This window comes from Schistocerca gregaria, chromosome X (genome assembly GCF_023897955.1).
Source record: "Schistocerca gregaria isolate iqSchGreg1 chromosome X, iqSchGreg1.2, whole genome shotgun sequence".
Taxonomy (NCBI): domain Eukaryota; kingdom Metazoa; phylum Arthropoda; class Insecta; order Orthoptera; family Acrididae; genus Schistocerca; species Schistocerca gregaria.
The window spans coordinates 789,854,083-789,877,809 of NC_064931.1; the positions used below are offsets into that span (position 1 = coordinate 789,854,083).

Consider the following 23,727-nt stretch of genomic DNA (forward strand, 5'->3'; position numbering starts at 1 on the left):
CATCTACAGGTGCGCTACGCTACATAAGTGCCGCTTATTCTTATATTTGTATTTCCGTGTCTTGCGTTTTGTGCGGTGTAATGACATCGGAGAATGGGGCGCATTGAATACTACGTAAAGCTAGTTGTAAGCGGGAGAGACAGTGTGCGGTATCAAAGATGGTGGCTGTCCGCGGGTGTGTGAGCCGCTATTCATCGCAGCGAGAGCCGCGGGCGCCGTGGTCGCGGATAGGCGTGGGTATCGATGCTGCGGCGGCGGCGGTGGCGGTGGCGGCGACAGTGGCGGAGGCGGTGGGGGCGGCGGCGGTGGAGGCGGTGGGGGCGGCGGCGGCGGCAGCGCGCGTGCAGGTGCGTGCGCTTGCGCGTGCGCGCGGGCGCCGAGCGCAGCTGTGCGGCGCGGCGGCCGGCAGTCTGCATGGCGCACCGCCGGCTGCGGCCCGCACGGCTCTCCGAACAGCTGGACGCGCTGCAGCTGCTCGCCTACCCCCTGTCCGTGTCGCCAGAGCTGCACCTCAACGCAGGTCTGCACACGCACTGCCGCCTTAGCCTCTCGCCCCCCGCCACCCTCTATCCTTTTACTTTTATTTTTAATTTTTCACCACCGTGCCGTGGCAAACGGCGCGAACCGCGAACAGGCGATACGAGTGCTCCGCTCCGCACCTGCGCCTCTTAAAATAGTGCGCCAGCTTATTTAGTGGCGCAGTGACGGCGCGAGTGTTTCATAATTACCACTTGCGCGAGAGTAGTTATTTCCGCCCGGAGGCTCTCTGCCGCAGCGGATTCTGCATGTTGGCTGCAGTACCTCGTGCGTGAACGCGTGTATCGCAGTCCTTTCGGAAATTGTTCAGTACGGGCCCGAGTTAATGTGACGAATTTTGTGTTGGATCGTCGGCCGATTTAAATTGTCGGTAAGCTGTTGTGTATTCTTCATCTTTAAGCTAAAAAGCTTGAAAAAATTCGTCACACTATTTTTATTTGTTAGTAAAGGTCAACGATTGTGAGATCCTAAAAAAGAACAAGTTTTACTTTAGTAGAAGTGTCTAAATACTTCAACAATATTCTCTTTCTTCTCGTCTTGGACCAAAGTACCACAGCGCAGTAAATACGTCCATCTACACATTTAACCCCGATAACAGCAGTAATTTAGTAGTCACACCTCCCATTAACGAATGAAGGTCTTTATTTCGAATAAGCTAGAAATACTTCGCCTTTTTTTAAAATTTTCGGTAAACTATTGCAGCAGTCGATAGTCTTCCGTAGGTGACGCTGGACGTATGACTTTTCCCCCCTTGAGATGCACGCCGTGTAACGCTACCTCACAAATTTGGACTTCTGCCAGCTTCTAACACGTTCTTGAAATATAACAGATTTTCGACTGATGTCACCGAACTTCTTATTCAAACACAACATGTGAATCTTAAGATATCATCTTTAAGCCAGCTATTATCTCTGTGCGTTTTCAGTGTCTCGTCGTTATGACACAGTGGAAATCTCCAGCTCTGGATACCGAAATGAGGAAGCGCTCTTCTATTACGAACATTTAGTCTGGTACTCTGCCCCATTCCTTTAGTTGACATAGGTGTCCAGTACGTTATAAATAACCAGTAGAGAAACTCTGACGGCCATAATGCTGCTTTGGACTTCCACATCAAGCATTTGGTCTTTATGCACTTCCTATGTTGTAAAATCAGTGGTGTATCGGAGATGGCAGAGTGATCAGTCTCCCTCGAATAACGAGAGGGCTGCTGACCTACTCCAGTATCCGCTGACTTGTGAAGTTGGCCGCAGTTGCCGTCCCTACGTCGCGGATACCACAGAATGTTAGGAACAATAAATCTGTAGTGCAGTAATGACTGTAGTTACGAATTTTATATAAATGTACATCGAAGCGTGTAAAAATCCAAGGACCACGACTGCTGATTTTTAAACGGTAACCATGTATACAACGTTGTTTGAACTCTATCCATCACTCTACTCATCAACGAGGTGAAAAGTATTTTTTTCTGTTTATAAACAGCGAAATGTTGTAATACTTCCGTATGATATTAGCAATATTTAGATACAAGGAACTTAAACAGTGCATTATGGTAACTAATCGTACCTTAAGCTGCGCATTAACTCAGTGACTGGGGTGTCACCACAAATTTGTGGTTCGGTTGTAGATAGAACATTTCAGAAAGAGTCTCTCCCAGCCGAGGTCACATACAATTTGAAACGAAAATAATATAAATGCAAATACGATACATCAGTCTTATACAAAATTAACAGAGGATAATCAGTTGGAATGATTTGCGTTCGACCAAGATAATACTGCTGTATTTCGAATTTAAGCGCGTGTACTCAAACGCTGTGGTTTAAATCGCCACATGTAATCTACTCAATCTCTTTATAGTGTACCATGTGCCATAACTGCAGTAGAAAATTTCTAGAATGTTGCATAAACCATTTGAAATGGCGCCATTACAGTTTTAATGCAATTGTTTTTAATTAAAGTTTATTGATTGTAGGAATGCTGTACGACTTTCATTTTTTCACAGTCATCTGCACGTTTGTACAGAACAGTGCTCTGCATCGATTCGGCCAAAAGCCACAGCGGACGCATCTCATTTCCTGAAAACAATGTACCCGATAATGAGCAAACGTGTGTGCACAAGCGTTTCACCTCCTAATGAAACATTCAAGCTGAGCCCGTGTAGATCTTGCATGAAAACGCGGCCCCTACGACGTCTGTTCAGAGACTTCCAAAAATAATAAATTCAACTGTTTGCTGGTGTATGCTTCAGTTTTGAATTTCGAGGAAGCTACCAGACAACGCTTACTTGCAGGTACACCCGGCCTGTACCCCGCTCAAAATATGTGTAAGTTAATGGCTCCTACCATTAATATCACGTCATGGAAGTGGCGGAATGATTCAGCTTACCGATGCTTCCAGAGCGAAGTCAGCTTATCACAAATACGATTTTGTAAGGATCTCTCACAGCTGGGGAAGTCAAATTCTATAGTCTTTACGCCCTCCGAAACACTTCATTTTTTTCTGTTACGTTCACACGTGATTTGCGATGATTGAGGAATTTATCTTAAATCCCTAGAACAAAACTCGTCATATTTCATCGTCTTCAGGATAACGAAGAGGAGCATATTCAGTTATTCTTAACTATTCCTTGGTGAAATAATTCTTATATTATGTCAACAAATCACCGCCCCACACGTTTTTCCACCGAAAGACCATAAATATCGGTCTGCTTGCTGAAATCTGTTCCTTCACTATTACGCAGTGTCTGCTGTTGAGTCTAAGTGTGTTGTTTCTGTTGGATGGCACCTACATTTCGAGATGAGCGTCAGCTTTAAAGTTGGCGCTGTACCAATAATGTGCTCCCAGCTGTGTCGCTTCTTGACCTGCTGCTCGAAGAATAAACACAACATATGTTTCCTCCCTGTTCGTAATCTCAGCAAGCAGACAGTTAACGTATGTCCTCCACATATATAGCTATAGTGATTGATCCTCTCAAATACACTTCCTGTGCCACTTAATTTTTATCTCTATAGCGTGCTTTTGTTAAGTCTGTTTCGTAGTATCTCGAAATACCACAGTCGTCTATCCTTCTATATTGCAGCAAAAATGATTATAAGCCGATGCATATACTGTTAACAGGTAATTCATGGATTATATTGCAGCGAAGGTGACGTTATTCTCCAATTATAGAGCAACAAAATCTTTGTTAGTGGAGAGGAAAGATCTAATAGCGGGCTGATGTATAAAGCGATCATGTGCTGCTTCAGAAGTTTTAATGTCATTGACAACAAGGATGTTATTGACAGTTGCGCTTCTGACGGTGGTTGGTTTCCCTATTTTGCGTTTAACGTATAGTTTCCATGAAAGACGGATTATCTCTGTATTAACCGATCAGTGTTTATGGAAAGACGGGAATACGCCCTCTGTAAGATTTTTATCCGTATTATTTACGAATCATTGCGTGTATGTCATAGAAATCGAACCATAATCATATCTTCCTCATTTCAGGGAATAAACAGTCAGTATATTCATCGGATGAGCTGCCCATTACTTTCAGTTAGAGCTGTACACACAATGATCGTGTAACGGAAGTCACTCATCGCAGAGATTAGACTATGTACAAAACATACATGTCCTTCATTATCCATAGATAGCGGAAATTTATGTTTGTACTGAGACTCGTAAAGATCACTGTGGGTGGCGTGTAGGAAGCATTTGATAAACAACCAAGTGGTACAGTTAAACCCAAAGCGCTCCTCAGTCTACGAATTCGTATCAGCCAGGAAACGTATAAGAAAACGATCCGTCCTTGCATTCCTGTAGAGAACCTGATAAAAGGGTGTAAAAGATGTGTTTCACAATACTGGAAACTATTTTGTAAATAAAAAGTGGTTCAAATGGCTCTGAGCACTATGGGACTCAACTGCTGTGGTCATCAGTCCCCTAGAACTTAGAACTACTTAAACCTAACTAACCTAAGGACATCACACACATCCATGCCCGAGGCAGGATTCGAACCTGCGACCGTAGCAGTCGCACGGTTCAGGACTGCGCGCCTAGAACCGCGAGACCACCGTGGCCGGCTGTAAATAAAAGCCGGGTACGGTATTCCCTTCTTCTTATTCTTCTGATATGCATTGCTCTTCTCAACTGTTTCGGTGATTTCAATGCAGTATGGCTGCTTTTAGTCAAGTGCCCTTTGTTTCTCCGTGTTTCGGAATTACCGTGGCTTTCTGTCCATTAGCTAATCTGCCGTAGCTTAGTGCTAGCATTAAAGAACCTTTCCCAGCGCGCAATGGTGAGTCTTGCGAGCTTTGTGATGAGCTTAGCATCTGCTCAGCAAAACTGTAAAATACGAATACCTGGTAGCCGACGCACTCTTATTAAGCGTGCAACTCAACTATCAACAACGCTACCACACGAGTGTTCACTGTGGCCGACCCCCACATTTTCATAGTCGTGAGGTGCATCTTCCTATCGCAGTGTAACGATCTTCGTCGGTTTTTTTTTTCTAGCTGATGAAGAGGGCTTGCTCGATTATAATACTCTATTTTCATTTCATTCAATGCTTATGTTTCCTAGACTTTGTAAACTAACTTCATCTAGGTACGTTATATTACGAATCTCTATGCATCTTCTAATCCAAGTAAAACATTCCATTCCCTACGTCAGGTGGAATAATTAGGTCGAAGAGGATAGGAATTTCCTGATACCACTTATGAATTCCAACGTTTCTTACTAGACGCAAAGGTCACATCGACACAAGTACAAGTTCCACTACACATCAGCGATAGATATATTTTCCAGCGTGGAATGAGTTTTCTAGCAAATTCTTTGTACGCATGAAGACTAGTAGATGGAGGTGCTCCGTGTTTCACCCCACAAATACAGAGAACAGTTCACAAAGAGAACCGACAGTTACAGATTGAAGCTTCTTACATGCAGACTAAGCGAAATGGTGTGGAGAATAAAGACCCACACTAGGGAAAAGCGAGATTCTAATCCACGTCGAGCTCTCTCGCTCTAAATCCCTAAATCACTGCCTGCCGTTGTGGCCGAGCGATTCTAGGCGCTTCAGTCTGGAACTGCGCGACCGCTAAGGTTGCAGGTTCGAATCCTGCCTCGGGCATGGTTGTGTGTGACGTCCTTAGGTTAGTCAGGTTTAAGTAGTTCTAAGTTCAAGGGGACTCATGACCTCATATGTTAAGTCCCATAGTGCTCAGAGCCATTTTTGAACCTAAATCACTGGAGGCCAATACGGAGCTGGTTCTTCTGAAAATGAAAACAAAGCTACGCCTCCTTCACCTGACTGGCCAATTGGGACTGCTTGCAGTGTCATCCTCTGCCAGTGGCTTCATTATGCACCGCGTTTCTCTCCTCCCATGAAAGAGAGGTTGCTAGCGCTACCAGGAATCGAACGCGAGTCCTCCACATAACGGGCAGACACGTTGACCACTGAGCTACGGAGGCGGACTTCCCCTGAAAAGACCGTGGCCGCATGCCTTCACTTCTCTAACTGAAGAAGTATTTCATCTTTAATGACCACGACATCACGGGTCTTTGAATCTGTCCTCTTTGTTATGTTTTCGTAGCATTATTTGGCTAGCTATAGACGTTATAGCAGTCTACAGGTAATTGCTAGTGTATAATCTATTGCTGAAGCGGTGTGTATGGAGACTGAGAAATGAGGAATAGGAAAATAAGTTCATTTTGAATCTCAAGAAGGTCCTACTGTTGTGTTAATGCTTTCCCCTGAAACTTCGGTTTATTCTCCGAATATGGTATTTTATTGTATGAATGTGATACCAATTAATAAAATGTTAACTAGCTTCCAGCTACGTCAGGAAGCCCGAGAGGCTTTTATTAATGATCATTTCTTTTTAAATGTGTAGGTTACGAGACCTGTTTAAGAATATTCTTTTTAACATTTTTATTGCTCTTTTCAAATCCTTTACAAAGGAAATTCGAAAAAATGTGATAAACCAAGTTCACCGCAATGTAGGAAACCGAAACCAGTCTCCATTAAGGGATCGTATGTGTTTTCTGAGCATTATGTAAAGTTAAATTTTGCTATGAAACCATGAATGATGTATTTGGTAGGAATAGGTAGCTTGTGTCTGCTTTATGTGGTGACCTAGCAGTATACTGGGTGAGGGAGCTGGCATTCATATGGAGACTCCTGACCTGGCCCGTCTCCTGCTTATGGTGAGGTCAGCAGTGGTGGGGAATCCCCGCTACCTTCCTTCATGTGTATGCGACGGCTGCTGCCACAGCCAAATACCCCGCCACTCTCTCAGGTAGTTACAAATCAAACATTCGCTTTTTCCATTTTTATTGGCGTCTGCTTCTTCTGTAGTCGCAGAAATGTGTAACATATATATTCTGTATTGTTTCGAGTTGGCAGTGTACATTACGTTACGAATTGTTCTGCGATTGTTATTGCGTTTATGGAACGTAGTTACTCCCTACCGTCTTTTACCTGCTTCTTTTCCACCACTAAAGCACACACACACACACACACACACACACACACACACACACACACATACACACTACATACATACACAAACTAAAAGTAGCAATATAATGGTATATTATGAGCATTAAACTACACATCAGATGACGACGTAAATTATGCGGTTGACTTTAAAAGGCAGAAGAAAGCGCAGTTATAAGTACATTTTATTTTCATTTCTGAAGGTCGATGTCCAAGCAACATGAAAACCACTAGTTTAAACGAAACTCTTGTAAAATATCAAAGTCGCGCAACATAGCTGCAGCTCTTCGCATTTGTCCATTGATAAAGTCGTTAACATCTTTAAAAAAGTCGATCAGTGATATCAGTATGTAAAATTTGTGCATGATGAAGAAAGTTATCATTCCAATTTCCATGAAATTAAAAAGTTGATGGAAACGTCGTATCACGTTATCCGCTTATTTAAAGATGTTCCAGTTAGGAAAGTACGACTTGTGATAACATACATGTTTTGTAATGGACAACGAAACATAAAGCGCACTACAAAGATAACTATGCCACTTACTTCCGATTTGCAAAGAATTCATAATGGGTTAACCTATAAATTCATTACGCCTACTATATTAAAAAAGGAAATCTGATACTTATACTTTCCCGCATCATCTCGTTTATGTGTAGGCACTCCATATCGATACACACGTCTCGCACTAATTTATTTTATACTGAATTGTACCAAACTAACTTTTTGCTGTATTTCAGCAAGTAGAATCACCATTAACTCACATTTCATATGTACTATGCTCTGTTGATATTCGAAATTAGCTCCATTTGGTTAGAGAGCAAGTCTAATTTCATCAAAAGCGTAAACCACAGTGTTACATTTATGGCATGACACGTTTTAGCGCACATATTAGAGACGTGACTCGTTTTATTCTTTGCATTTTAAGATCTCTTAACTTACGCATGTAGATGAATTTACCAGTTACACGCAGCTTTGGTTCCACCTTCTTTGCTTAAGGCGTATCTATTTCAGAATTGCTTCAGATAATCAATGACATACTCTTAAGAGCCGGAATCTGTTTCAGATGTTGTGAAATATGATCAGTAAGGAAATGAAAAGCTGATCCCAGTGTTACAAAGAACAAATCATTCAGGGTCATCAATTTGTTTATTGTTACAGCCTTAATTAGTGTTTCTGGAGTTTGGTTCATAGCGTCACCAATTCTTATTTTGTTCACATCCTAAACATTACTGTCAAATTCACCTCGTAAAATTAAATGTCTTTCACGTGATCCAAATTTGCCAATTTTGATATTGTTTCCAGCAATTATTCTATGGCTAACGACGGAGCTCTCTGCTTACTGTATTAATTGTAAAGAGAAACATCTTTATGTCCATTGGGCAGGGATCTCTTAGTAGGAACCTACTAGAATCCTCGTGTCATTTGAGGTACACATCAGCAAAAAATTTGAAAAAAATTGGCATCAGAGAGGATAATTGATGAACAAGAATTAGTGTCCTATGTAGTTATACTATTCTGCAAACGACTATGAGATTCCAAACAAAAGTTTAAAAATATATCTTTTCTTCATTTTCTTTCGTTCAAAAAAGTACATTTATATGTTTATTTCTTATCCTCCATTAATTATAAAGAGAAACACGAACAAAACGATCTACTAATCTGTATATTTAGTACTACTTTTTTGTCTCTCGAGACACTATGCAAGCCACGTTTAAGTACTCTTTTCCGTATCGTATAATAAACCTTTATATGATCACAGATTCCTAACTGTATATTGTTTTACTTTTTTATTCTGATACGTGGCTATTTTTCTTCTGTTTCACCGAAAATCTCTGTTGGTTATCGACTAGAGTTCAAAACGTTACGAGCAATTGTCAGCATAAATATTATTGTTAGAGTTTATCTCGCACTTGCTCATTAAAGCATTTACAGGCCGATTCCTGATTATAGGACCATTTTAATGTTTTCGAAGATGTTACCACAATAGTTTATTGATTGAAGATTTATATTTGACAAGTAATAAATGGATAATTATGATACATCTTGTTTATTTAAAGTTTACTTACCATTCTCAACTCAGAAACGTTACTTTGCATTACAGGTACTTACATCCGAATTTTAATAAAGTAAAAATTTCTTATTATGTAGCTGAAACTATACATATAGTGTCTCTTAATGAAGAGCCAACATATTTCTTCTGGTCACATAATAGAAAATCTGAGAAATGTTCGTTCTACTTTATTTCAAACACTGAAAACTTCTAAAATTTAGTCCTTTTTCCCCGAGTATCACACCGTTCTCTGAGAAGTCTAGTGAACTACATTACTTTCAATAAAACGTATACGGAAAATCTTACTGAGCTGTTTGCTCGGTAACAAAAAGTACTACAGGAAACCACGATGAGTCGAGTTCCAGTTTTCTGTCACCTTCCTTATTAGTAAGTCCGTGCTTTTCCTATGCGATTTCAGTTGGCACGGTCATTGTCTTCGTCATCACTGAATGCGGCATGGGGCATCGCCAGTAACAAGGTATTATGTACTGACGAAAGAGACACGAAGATGGTTGTTGCTTCTTTAGATCAAGTTCTGCTTTTAGCTCTTTCAGAAATTTAAGAATAATCGTAACGTATGGTATCACCTCCATCGTCTTTATCATTTTCTTATAAAGATGGGGACGTTATCGATATTTTATAATGGACGATACCCCCTTTTTATATGGTTTGACGATGGAAATACCATTTGTAGGGTTAAGAAAAGTTGACATATTATTTGCATGCATATTCATTTCTTTGGACGTTTACTCTGTCAAGTGTGTTGTACGGTATGGCAGTGTTTATTTTTTTATATATTGTCAAGAACTAAGGGAAGAGGAAGAAACCATAAATATTCAGCAACGAAGATGTCAACAGAAAAAAAAATTAGGTTGCAATGAAAACGATAACCAGCAAAGCTAACATCCTCCATGGCAATGTCGTTTGACACACTCATTACTGAGTCACATGAAATATTGTTAGCTATTTATTCAACTTGACCAATATTACATTTGCCGAAATTAATGAAAAAATAAAGACCACTTTTCTCAAGCCAGACATTCAAATGAGTATTTACGGAACACTTTCACTTACCAATATCCTGTCTATGGGGAAGCAATCAAAACTAGCGACTTGTTTTCTGATTCAATAATATCACAAACGAACCGGTCAGGACTATCTTAGAAAGGCATCATTCAAATTTTTGGAAAATCCTTGTGAAAAAATCATAACTTAGTTACGGTGGCACAAGTAGGATTAGCTAGGAGAGAAAATTTTCCTGTTTTTAACATTCTTTATTGATTTCCCCCTGGGAAGAAGAGGACATTAGAACATTCAGTTAGGGCTTATCGTTTGCAAAATCTACATTTACATTTATGCCTGCATCCATACTCTGCAAACCAGTGTGAAATGTATGGCAGAGGCTACTCCGCATTGCATCAATTAGTAGGGGCGCTTTCCATACCATTCACGTATGTGTGGCGGTAGGAATTATTGCTTAAACGCCTCTGTGTGCGCTATAATTAGTCTAACGTACCCTCAGGATCACAACGGGAGTGATACGTAAGGGACTGTAGCAAATTCCCAGTTTCACCGTTTATAGCTGCTTCTTGAAACTTCGTAAGAAGACTTTCGCGGCATTGTTTGCATCTATCTTCACGTGTCGGCCAGTTCAGTTTCTTCGGCATGTCCGTGTCACTCTCCCATGGGTTATGAGACCCTTCGTGCACACCTTCTCACTATACGTCCAGTATCTCCTATTAATCCTATTTGGTACGGGTCTCACACCCTCGAGCTGTATCCTCATATTGGCTACACGAAATTTTTTGTAAGCAGTCTCCTTTGCAGACTGTTTGTATTTCCCTAGTATGCTACCAATGAACCAAAGTGTGCCACTTGCTGTACCTACGACTGAGTCTATTGGATCGTTCCGTTTCATATTCTTACTAACTGTTACACCCCGGTATTTATTTGAGTTGGCCAGTTAGAATTGCGATTCATTGATATTGTAGTCACAGGATATATTCGTTTTGTGAAGTGCACAATTTTACATTTCTGACTATTTAAAACATGCTGCCAAATTTTTAAATCTTATCAAGCTCGTAACGAATATTTACGCAGCTTTTTTTTTCAAACCGTACTTCATAATGATAACTGCATCATTTGTAAACAGACTGATGTTACCTTCCGTATTTTTTAAAAAGTCGTTAATATACTGTACAACATGAACAGTAAGGATTGTAACACATTTCCTGTGGTACACTTGAAATTACTTCTGCATCTGTCGACGACTGTCCATTTAGGAAAACGTGCTGCTTCCTCCCTACCAAAGCATCTCTGGATATGCCATATGGTCGCACTTTTGATGACAAGCGTAGATGTAGCACTGAATCAAATGCTTTTCATAAGTCAAGAAATACTGCATTTGCCCGACTCTCGTAATCCATGGGTTCCAGGATGTCACGTGAGAAAAAGTGTGAGTTGGGTTTCATATGAGCAGTGTTTCCGGAATCTAAGGTGACTGGCATGGAAGCGGCAATTATTTTCAGGATAGATAATTATGTGTGGGCTCAGGATATCTTCTAAGATTCTACAACAAACGGATGGCAAGGACGTTGGACTGTAGTTTTATGGGTCAATTCTGTTAACATTCTTGTAGACACATGTGACCTGTGCTTTGTTGCAATCACTGGACGCGGTTTCTTGCTCGAGGGATCTACGGTAGATTATGGTTAAAAGAGGGGCTAACTCAGCAGCAAATTGCTTATAGAAACTGATGAGATTCCACTGGGCTCTGAAGCTTCGTTTGACATTGGCTATTTCAGTTTGTTAACAACACTAAAACTAATATCTATATCAATCATTTTTTTAATGGGTCAAAAATTGAATTGGGGAAATGCTTGCGGATTTTCTTTTGTAAAGGAACATGTGAAACGGAATTCAACAATTTTGCTTTCAATCTGCTACACACTGTTTCAGTTCCTGTCCCGTACCTGAGTGCCTGGATACTAACTTTGGTACCACTAACAGCCTGTACATGTGACCAGAATTTCTTTGGGTTTCCTCAGATATCTTTCGACAGTATTCTGGTATCGTAGTTGTTGATGATTCACACCTTTCCTTCTTGACAGCTATACGCATTTCATTCAGCATCTCTCTATCTATAGACTTATGCTTTCTTTTACAGTTATCATACAGTAGTCTTTGTTTTTTAAAAGTTTATTTAAAGTGTCTGTAAATTATGGATGACCCGTCCCTTCATGAAGTCTTATACTAGTTTTTATTCAAGTTTATCGTCAGCCGTTCTTTTAAACCTGAGGAAACATTCTTCTACATGCTGCTACCCAGAGTTAAATATTTGAAGTTCCGTATTGAGATATGGCACTATTGCCTCGTTATCTAGTTGGCTGAACATATAAATCGTACAGCTTCTTCTAGTGGCCTTCTATACTTACGTAATTTTGTTGATGAAAATGTCCCATGGTCAGTGACAGCAGTTTCAACAAGTACATCATTAAAATATCAGATCCGTTTTTTGCCATTAGATCCAATACATGTTCTCAATGGTGAGCATCCGATCTATCTCTTCAAGGTATTTCTCATAAAAAGCTTTTAGTAATGTTTTACAGAACGTCTTATCATATCCACTATTTACAAAACTGTACTAATCCTGGTTGATTGTGGGATGATTAAAGTGTCTTCCGATGATTGCAGTATGACTGGCGAACTTACGTGCTACTGACCGCACGTTTCCTTTACAGTTCTCAGTTAGAACTGGAGGTGACTCCGGTGGATGACAGAAGAATCCGATTATCCTCTTCAGTCACTGCGTAGCATATATGCCACATCAAAATTTTATTTTTTTCGATCTCAGGAAATAAATCAAATTTTGTGCGCCTAACTGTAACATATTCTTTAAATCATGTAGTTTAACCGCCTCACTTGTTTTCGTCTCTTCATGTTCCCAGTAGCTTGCAGAATCTGCTTAAAAAAGCTGTTTATCGTTTTGTCAGCAAGTCTTCAAAAATAATGGTAATTTCTGCTTGTTTTTAGTAATTTTGAACAAGAATTTGTTTAGACCATGCTTTAATATGCTAACATACCCTGCAATATCAAGTAAGTGATTATTTATTCCATCATTTAAAACAGAAAAAGGTCATTATCTACAGTGCTGTGAATGGCCAAGATGTGGGGTCTGACTGGGACACGGTTACATGGAAGGGGCCCCAGGGATTAGTGCTGGGGCACCCCTGTTCCTTATTTATATAAATGATATGCTCTTTATCATTACAGGTGATTCTTAAATAGCTCTGTTTCCTGATGACAGTAGCTTGGTAGTAAAGGATGTTGTGTGGAAAATTGGCATTGTTTCAAGTAGTGCAGTTTATAACACTTGGCTTGTTGAAAATAAACTAATGCAAAATCACAGTAAGACTCAGTTTTTGCAGTTTCTCACACACAATTCAACAAAACCCGACGTTCCAATTTCACAGCATGAGCATATGACAAGTGAAACTGATAAGTTCAAATTTCTAGGTGTTTAGATAGACAGTAAACTGTCGTGGAAAGCCCACGTTCAGGATCTAGTTCAAAGACTTAATGCTGCCATTTTTACTATTCGAACGGTATCTGAAATAAGCGATATTTCGGCACGAAAAGTAGTCTACTTTGCTTATTTTCATTCGCTTATGACGTATGGTATTATATTTTGGGGTAACTCTTCCGATTCTCAATGGATGTTTTTGGCACAGAAACGGGCGGTTCTGGCAATAAGTGGTGTAAGTTCCTGAACCTCTTGCCGACATCTGTTCATTTGTCTTGGTATTCTGACATTGGCCTCTCAATATAGATGTTCTTTACTGCCATTTCTTGTTAACAGAATCAGCTTATTCTGAAGAATTAGCACCTTTCAATCAGTTAATACTACGCAGAAATACAATCTGCAGTTGGGTCGTATTTCGTTGACTCTTGTGTAGAAAGGTGTGGCGTATACTGCTGCATCCACTTTCAGTAAACTATCAAAAGCTTAGTAGTAATCCACGGGCTTGCAAATTGAAACTGAAGAGTTTCCTCATGGGTCACTCCTTCTATTCTGGTGAGGAGTTCCTTGAAAAATTAAGCTGATTCCTGTGTTATATTGTTGATTGGGCTTACATAAACTTATGACTTGTCTTTTTTTGAGCGCATAAACATTTTATTTTATCTGTTATTATGTTTTGATTTCATGCACTGACATGTTCCATGACATTGGAGATTTGCTCCTCAACTTGGTCCTACGGGACTAGAGCTTTAAAATAAAAACACAACAGTGTAGCCATATATTGCTGTTAATGTTGCACTGGGACTACATTTGCCAACAGCTCACAATTTCACATTACAGTGATTTTATTTTCATAATTATTAGCTTCCTAACATTCAGTTTTCTATCATGAATAGTATTCACTTCTAACACCTTATAATTTTTTTGCGAATCAAAGTAAGACTGAAATACTGAATTTAAATTCAGTATTTAAGTCTTACTTTTCCCAAGAACAATGCATTGACCACTTATATAAATATTTCATTCACAAAATCTAAGCTCAGGAGTGAGGATTTTATAAGTTTTTGCCCCTTCTTGACACTGAGTCTTTCCAAAACAGTCTAGAATGCAGGTTCTATTTCTATCTCTGTGGATTTGAGCTCTTTGTCTACTGCGACAAATACGACACCTCCATTTATCATTAGTTTATCCCTTAGATATGCACTTCAATTTTTCCAATAAATCTCACTCCTATCAGTTTCGTGTTTTAACCAGCTGTCTGTAGCTAATGTTAGGTTAGCTCCACTGCGTTTTAGGGGCACTTTAAACTCAGGCACATACGCATTTTTCGGCAGTTAATCACAAGGATTGTAATACTCTTGCCTATAGAAGGCATTTCTTTGGACCTTATACTGGTACTTCCTTCTCTCCTTATCTGTACTGGATGGAGAGTTGCCTAAACTAAAAAACGTTGTTGCACTCGGCAGCCTGTGGCTTGTAGTTCACACTTGACCCATTTAGGGAGACCCTACAGTTCTCAACCCTATGGCGCAAGTCTAGGAGGTGATAGCCTAGTTTGTCACACAAAGATGTTGATGCAAATTTATGTCGTGTTTTGATCATAGCCTTTCCGTTTCCTAAAACAACAGAATAAATAGTGTTTCTAGGAATATGAGGTCTAAAAAGGAAAAGAAAAGCTAAATAGTAAAATCCAGTACAGCTAGATCAAGGGTCTTTGCTTACACAAAGGAGGAAGCAACGCGAAAAAACATCATACAGATAAGACACTTAAGGAATTACGCTGTTTTGATTTGGGTGAGGGAACTGCAGTAAGTGATTCTCTCGGTTGCAAAGATATCAGTAAGTATCGAAGCATCTTCAACAGAAAAGTTGTCTGCTAACATCGGTCGGGAGGTTTCTTCCATTTACGGCTGTCAATTTTTGTTCACGTTTGTTTGTTGATTGCGTTTCCGTCGTCAAATACTCGAGCAGACAAGATCATGGAAGTGACCGCGTTCGTGTTGCTTACAGGTTGAACAAAAATTAAGTAGCAGAGTAATTCTTTCGTTCTGTGGTGTAGTACAAGCTGTTTGTGATAAAGCCTAAAACAAATGGGAAACCGTAATTTGGCCACAGATTATCCTGTGCCGCATGTGACACGCTTTTTCCGGGAACTAGAGAACAGATTTTTTCAACATCCTAAATGGTATTCGCTTAAACTATGAGCACAGAGGTAAGCAAACCTGTTGGCAGAATTTCGTGTCCATAAAGATAATAGTGCGAATTTGCGAACGAAAGTATACAATGAAGCAATGGCTAAGATTACCACTTTTTTGAGTTTCACAACTTTTGAGAAAGCTTTTCTCTGAGTTTCACCTACATATATACTAACAACATTCAATATAGAACGTATGGATGCAACTCAGGTTATCATACTGAAGCATATATACGCCACTCCTACCTACAACGACCATTAGACTTCATCAGGATAGTGGCAAATTCAGAATTCAAGGAAGGGTCTTGAAAGCTGATTCTATATCACCAAAACAGTTCTCATCAGTACTAAAGGATGTTTCTTATCTTTAAATCTGGGAACCGGAGACAGGACACTTGTTGATGGATTAAATATGAACTATAAGTGATTAGCAAGTGAATGTGGAATGATTGCACTTATTTTGACATAGCTCAGCAACAGGTGGAGAAACGTATCAGAGGACGTTTGGAAGTAGGCTTGAAATCAGTTACAGTAAGACTAAGACAATGTGTACCAAAAAGAACATATTAAAAGTTAACAACGAAATCCCAGAGCCACATTACGAGTTTTTGTATTCATTGCAGTTGAGGGTAATCACGGGTGCACAGGCAAAGAAATAAACCAGTCTGGCTCGGAGCGTTTTTGGTAGACGAAATATATGTTTCAGAACTATGTTTCCCGTTCGTTTTAGGTAAAACTTTATGATCAACGTGATTATCACTGTCTTTCATTCGCGTATCACTCAAAAGTAAGTGTTACTCAGCTGTAAACTGTGTGGAGCGTTTTGGAAATTACTAGGAGAAAAAGCAAAACTAACAAATGATTTGTATTTAAATGAAATTGAGGTGAAGGAACACGAAGCCATGTCAGTGCATGTTAGATGGTCGAAGGTAGTTGTCAGCAGTATTCAGAGACATAAAAAAAGGACCAGAAGATTAGTTAATGGAAGATAGGTAGATGACATTAAAAAACATGCAGAGGTGACATGGATGCGTGTGACTGAAAATCGTTATATATGGAAAAATTAGAGAAGGAGTCCGAATGGATGCTGAGGATGAAATACAACAGACAAAAGTCAGGTAGGACGGACAAAGGTACACTCAAAATACTGCAGAAAGGAGAATTTACTAAATGGAGTCTAATTAATAACGTAGTTAAAAAATTTGTCTGAGGTATAGGATGAAGAACGTTATAGGACAAGTGTGATAGTTGTAATAGCAAGGGGAAGTAAGAGCAGGAACGAGGTTGTGGTCACAGCAACAACTCTTTAGAATGTAGCGTTCTGTCGTTCCCCACGGCATACATGTTGGAAACCGTGACCTATCGCTTTCAACGGTTGCTGCTGATGAACTGCGTCGTCGCAAGCCGGCGAGCGTCTCTTGCTCCCACTCCAGCGGGTAGAGCTGGAAGTCCAGTGGTGGGGGAAAGCGCGACTGTGAGAGCTCTCAACAAGGTTCGATCCCGCGGCCCCATCCCCCTGCGTTACTGTAACTCCATCCACTGCCGTCGTTGGCCGCGGATTGCGCCCTGGGATGTCACCGCCGTTTCAGTCGCGATAATGGGAGCTCCACGCCTCGTTCATCCGGTAACCGTAGTTACTTCTTAGTAGCTCAAATCAGATACAATTTTACAAAAAGTTACTTTCTCATATTCCCCGACTTCAAAAACAATTTCGTTATCCCACTTTGTAGCAAAAGAAGATAAATTCCTATGGCGCTTTTACGTGTGGATATTTACCTGCATCTTCTGGGATATAAATTAATACTTGTGTTATTTCAATAGTAACGAAAGTTGTGCAACTGAACTCACACCTCTGAAACATACACAGGCATTGGCATGATGCAAAGAGTATGACAGGACAGTTATATCCCTCTTCCACATCGAAACAAGTTATTTGGAGCAGTGTCAAAATTCTGTGGTTTCATTTCTGCCTAATGTGTGCAAACAATTTCTGAAGCCAGTCCCTCAGATCTGTATCCTTCAAATAAATACATTTCCTAAGGCGAATATTAGTTAGGGCGTCGAAACCCTTTTATCAGTACATTGTACTGCATATATCTGTGCCACATCGTTCTTTAGATGTACGAACAACAACCCTGTCTAGGGCCCATAACGTGTCAATCTGAAAGTCATTTGAATCCATATTAAATAAATGGGGTTACTTCAAGTAGTAGCATTTCCATGGACTTTCTCCCTCCGTCATTGATTTGCATTGTATCGAAGTAAGAATATTACACTACTGGCCATTAAAATTGCTGCACCACGAAGATGACGTGCTATAGACGCGACATTTAACCGACAGCAAGAAGATGCTGTGATATGCAAATTATTTGCTTTTCAGAGCATTCACACAAGGTTAGCGCCGTTGGGGGCGACACCTACAACATGCCGACGTCTCATACACAAAAAGCAGTTGTCCGGCGTTGCCTGCTGAAACGTTGTTGTGATGCCCCGTGTAAGGAGGAGAAATGCGTACCATCACGTTTCCGACTTTTATAAAGGTCGGATTACAGACTATCGTGATTGCGGTTTATCGTATCGCGAAATTTCTGCTCGCATTGGTCGAGATCCAATGACTGTTAACAGAATATGGAATCGGTGGATTCAGGAGGGTAATACGGAACGCCGTGTGGATCCCAACGGCCTCGTATCAGTAGCAGTCTAGATGACAGGCATCTTATCCGCATGGCTGTAACGGATCGTGCAGCCACGTTTCGATGGGGAAGTTTGTAAGACAACAACCACCTGCACGAACAGTTCGACGACGTTTGCAGCAGCATGGACTATCAGCTCGGAGACAATGGCTGCGATTACCCTTGACGCTGCATCACAGACAGGAGCGCCTGCGATGGTGTACTCAATGACGAACCTGGGTGCACGAATGGCAAAACGTCATTTTTTCGGATGAATCCAGGTTATGTGAAAAGCATCATTATTGTCGCTTCCGTGTTTGGTGACATCGCGGTGAACGCACATTGGAAGCGTCTGTTTGTCATCGCTACACTTGCGTATCACGTGGAGTGATGGTACAGGGTGCCATTGGTTACACGTCTCGGTCACCTCTTGTTCGCACTGACGGCACTTTGAACAGTGGACGTTACATTTCACATGTGTTACGACCCGTGGCTCTACCCTTCATTCAATTCCTGCGAAACCCCACATAGCAGTAGGATAATGCTCGTCCGCATGTTGCAGGTCCTGTACGGGCCTTTCTGGATACAGAAAATGTTCGACTGCTGCCCTGGCCAGCACATTCTCCAGATCTGTCGCTAGCTGAAAACGTTTGTCAATGGTAGCCGAGCAACTGGCTCGTCTCAATACGCCATTCACTACTATTGATGAACTGTGGTATCGTGTTGAAGCTGCATGGGAAGTTTTACCTGTACACGCCATTCAAGCTGTGTTTGACTCAATGACCAGGCGTATCAAGGCCGATATTACGGCCAGAGGTGGTTGTTCTCGGCACTGATTTCTCAGGATCTATGCACCCAAATTACGTGAAAATGTAATCACCTGTAAGTTCTAGTATAATATATTTGTCCAATTAATGCCCGTTTATCATCTGCATTTCTTCTTGGTGTAGCAATTTTAATGGCCAGTAGTGTATTTGGCTCCAGTAGTACGTCGTATAAACATTTCTTCCGAAGTGAAAGATGGAAAGTTGTAGGCTACAGTTGTGGATGAAGCTCCACATATTTTGTGTAAACTGTCTTAGGTTATTACATGCTTCTCATTATACTACCTCGCTGACTGAAGCGTTAGGTCATTTTCCTACTGCAGGCTTAATTCACGTGGGCTAACGTTTGACCTCAGTAATGGCAGCTATGTACGATTAAAATTAAGGAACAACTCTACTAAACTAAAAGTCGGCTACAGACTCCATTAACCAGATGTACTGTTTCATAGAGACTTATAAATACGTTTAAAAGGCTCGTACATTTGAAAAATTAAAAAGATTTGGAATGAATAAATGTTTAAGGGATCTACAGATAGCGCTCATTCAGTAAGGAAAAACCACGCACAGAACACAGATGAACATACAACTGAAAGATAAAAAAAACGAGACTGAGCGACAGGGCTTTTGTACAGTGAGCGTACAACACTTTTGAACACCTAGTCTTAGATGCGTAGGTAGCTGCAAGTTACCGTCGTAAAGCTGCAAGTTACCGTCGTAATTCTAATACATTTCATTGTTATGACTAACAAGGAATAAGGTTACAACTGTTTCGCTCAACAAAAGCGGCAACGTTTCCTGAACGTCGGACACTTTACGCACTCGAGTGAATTACTGCAATATACCATACAAGCTGTATATACACGTGGCTTTCATGCTGACTGCATCATTTAAAACCAAAAACCTGAGAGTGACCGCTAGCTTTCGGTATTGATTAAAACCCCAGCTCTCAAAGAAGACAGTTGATTGTCCAGAGGGACCCCATACGATACCAGACACCAAGGCCTTCTAGTGAAAGAAACCACCTCTCTGGTGTATCAAAGCGCGAAGCACCATTCAGGCCGGCCGCGGTGGCGGTTCAGGCGCTCCGTCCGGAACCACAGGGACTGCTACGGTCGCAGGTTCGAATCCTGCCTCGGGCATGGATGTGTGTGATGTCCTTAGGTTAGTTAGGTTTAAGTAGTTCTAAGTTCTAGGGGACTGATGACCTTAGAAGTTAAGTCCCATAGTGCTCAGAGCCATTTGATCCATTTGAACCACCATTCAGGTTCCCACAAAATTTCTGTTTAACAGAATACATCGTGTTGGTAAAAATTACTGACTTCTTAGTGAAACTGAATAATAATCTGCGAAAATTACGGGAAAATACATCAAAATCTACGTATCATCAATAGCTATTTAGTGTCTGTCGTGTGCCCTCACATTACATAGGAAATTAAGGATATCAATTAAGCACGCGTCAATAAATTCAGATATCTGTTTTATTACTGGCCACAAAGCCTTCCTATGCTTTAATTAACCTAAGAACACTTTCCTTATTCAATTCTGCCACATCCAGAGAATGTAACATTACAATATCTTCTGAACCAAAGAAAAAAGGCTGACACCTATTTCGGCTTTCATCTCGGCACACCGTCGATTTGAGAAAATCGTGATAGACTTTTCTCTGTCGCTCAAGTCCTAGCAGCTGTAACCAGTTGGTGACCTGTTCCGCTGAATGATTGATGAAGGTGTCACATTGCGGGTTTGCGGATTTGAGATCAAGTCAACGTCGCTACCTCCACAAAACAATTCTCGTGTAAAACTATTTCTGAATCAGGTAATGAGCATTCCATGAGTATACACACGCTGATAAGCCAAATCATGATGACTACTGCCTGCCACGAGACTTGGGTCACGGTCAAGTCACGCAGCGAGGGCAGTAGATAACAAGAACAGAAGCGAATGGAGAACCAGTGTAGCAGTGATGTGGGCCGTAAATGAGGAAAGTCACTAACATCAGCACTTTGAGAAAAGGGAGATCGTTATGGCCCGGTGCCTGGGAAGTATAGCTTTGGAAACGGCGAAACTGGCTGGCTGTCCGCATGCTACTATCGTCAGTGAAAGTAGTTGAAAGAAGCTCAATCCATTGATAGGCAACAACGTGTTGGACGTCCACACCTCATCACAGAACATGGAGGTCGGAGATTTGCTCCCTCTGCAAAACAGAGATAATGGCAGAGTAAAACGCTGGAGCCGGTAGAAGTGTTTCGTAGTAGGTCTTTGTTATACGTTGGTCTCCGCAACAGACGATCCATACATTGTCCCAAGTCGATACAACGACATCATCAGTTACAGTTGCAGTGGGTACGGTTCTGTCGACACTATGTGGTGGATCAGTGAAAATTTGTCTACTGGTAGGATGGATCACGCTCCCTTTTACGCCAGGTCGGTGAGTAGAAAGTCCGTCATCCATGTTAAAGGCTACTCTAAGCACACAAAAGGTACGAACGCAGGGTGCTGGGAGTAGTGTTATGCTAAGGGCGACATTAAGCTGACTTACATAGCATTTGTGGTAATGATTGAAGACACAGTAACAGCTGTGACGTATGTGAACATTATTGGGAACCACCTGCCTCCCTTGATGCTTCATGTATTTCCCCACAGTAATGGCATCTTCCAGCAGGATAACTATCCGTTTCGCAAAGCCAGAATTGTTTCGGTTTTTTTAGGATCTAGTGGCGGCCAAATTCACCTGACTGGAATCCAACAGATCCCACCTGGGACACTAGCACGGGGCAACTCGGTGCTTTCCGAAAGTGGACCAACACACTATGAGATATCAAAGGCCAAACTGTCACAGCCTGTACTGTCGTCAGATTCTCAATCCCTCCCCTTCCCTCGCCCCCCTCACCCCTTCCAATCTCTTCTAGCCCAATCAGGTAAGCTACAAATGGCAAGAGATTCGAAAATGTGAGACAGAACGTTATCCTATTATCAGAATATATTGTGATACACAAGTATAATTACACTACTGGCCATTAAAATTGCTACACCACGAAGATGACGTGCTAGAGACGCGAAATTTAAGCGAGAGCAAAAAGATGCAGTGATATGCAAATTATTAGCTTTTCAGAGCATTGACACAAGGCTGGCGCCGGTGGCGACACCTACAACGTGCTGACATGAGGAAAGTTTCCAACTGATTTCTCATACACAAACAGCAGTTGACCGGCGTTGCCTGGTGAAACGTCGTTATGATGCCTAGTGTAAGGAGGAGAAATGCGTACCATCACGTTTCAGACTTTGATAAAGGTAGGATTGTAGCCTATCGCGATTTCGTTTTATCGTATCGCGACATTGTTGCTCGCGTTGGTCGAGATTCAATGACTGTTAGCAGAATATGGAATCGGTGGGTTCAGGAGGGTAATACGGAACGCCGTGCTGAATCCCAACGCTCTCGTATCACTAGCAGTCGAAATGACAGGCACCTTATGCGCATGGCTGTAACGGATAGTGCAGCCACGTCTCGATCCCTGACTCAACAGATGGGGACGCTGGGAAGACAACAACCATCTGCACGAACAGTTAGACGACGTTGGAAGCAGCATGGACTATCATGGCTGCCGTTACCCTTGACGCTGCATCACAGACAGGAGTGCCTACGATTGTGTACTGAACGACGAACCTGGGTGCACGAATGGCAAAACGTCCTTTTTTCGGATGAATCCATGTTCTGTTTACAGCATCATGATGGTCGAATCCGTGTTTGGCGACATCGCGGTGAACGCACATTGGAAGCGTGTATTCGTCATCCCCATACTGGCGTATCACCCGGCGTGATGGTATGGGGTGCACTTGGTGACACGTCTCGGTCCCGTCTTGTCGCATTGACGGCACTTTGAACGGTGGACGCAGCATTTCAGAAGGGTTACCACCCGTGGCTCCACCCTCCATTCGATTCCTGCGAAACCCTACATTTCAGCAGGATAATGCACGACCGCATGTTGCAGGTCCTGTAAGGGCCTTTCTGGATACAGAAAATGTTCGACTGCTGCCCTGGCCAGCACATTCTCCAGATCTCTCACCAATTGAAAACGTCCGGTTAATAGTGGCCGAGCAACTGGCTCGTCACAACACGCCAGTCATTACTCTTGATGAACTGTGATAACGTGTTGAAACTACATGGGCAGCTGTACCTGTACACGCCATCCCAGCTCTGTTTGACTCAATGCCCAGGCCTATCTAGGCTCTTATTACGCCAGAGGTGGTTATTGTGGGTACTGGTTTCTCAGAATCTATGCACCCAAATTGCGTGAAAATGTAATCACCTGTCAGTTCTAGAATAATATAATTTCCCAATGAATACCCCTTCATCATCTGCATTTCTGCATGGTGTAGCAGTTTTAGTGGCCAGTAGTGTATATATTTTTGATCACAAAGAAACAATTCATTTGATATTTGTATAAAAGTCATCAATGT

General features: G+C 41.4%; 1 protein-coding gene across 1 annotated transcript in view; it reads left to right on the plus strand.

The window, feature by feature from the left end:
• Window positions 1-414: 414 nt before the first annotated feature.
• LOC126298321 (uncharacterized) overlaps window positions 415-23,727 on the plus strand; it is an 897,137-nt gene continuing 873,824 nt past the window's right edge. The window contains exon 1 of the mRNA XM_049989619.1: window positions 415-520. Within this exon, the coding sequence (XP_049845576.1) occupies window positions 415-520 (106 nt within the window). The remainder of the gene's footprint in view (window positions 521-23,727) is intronic.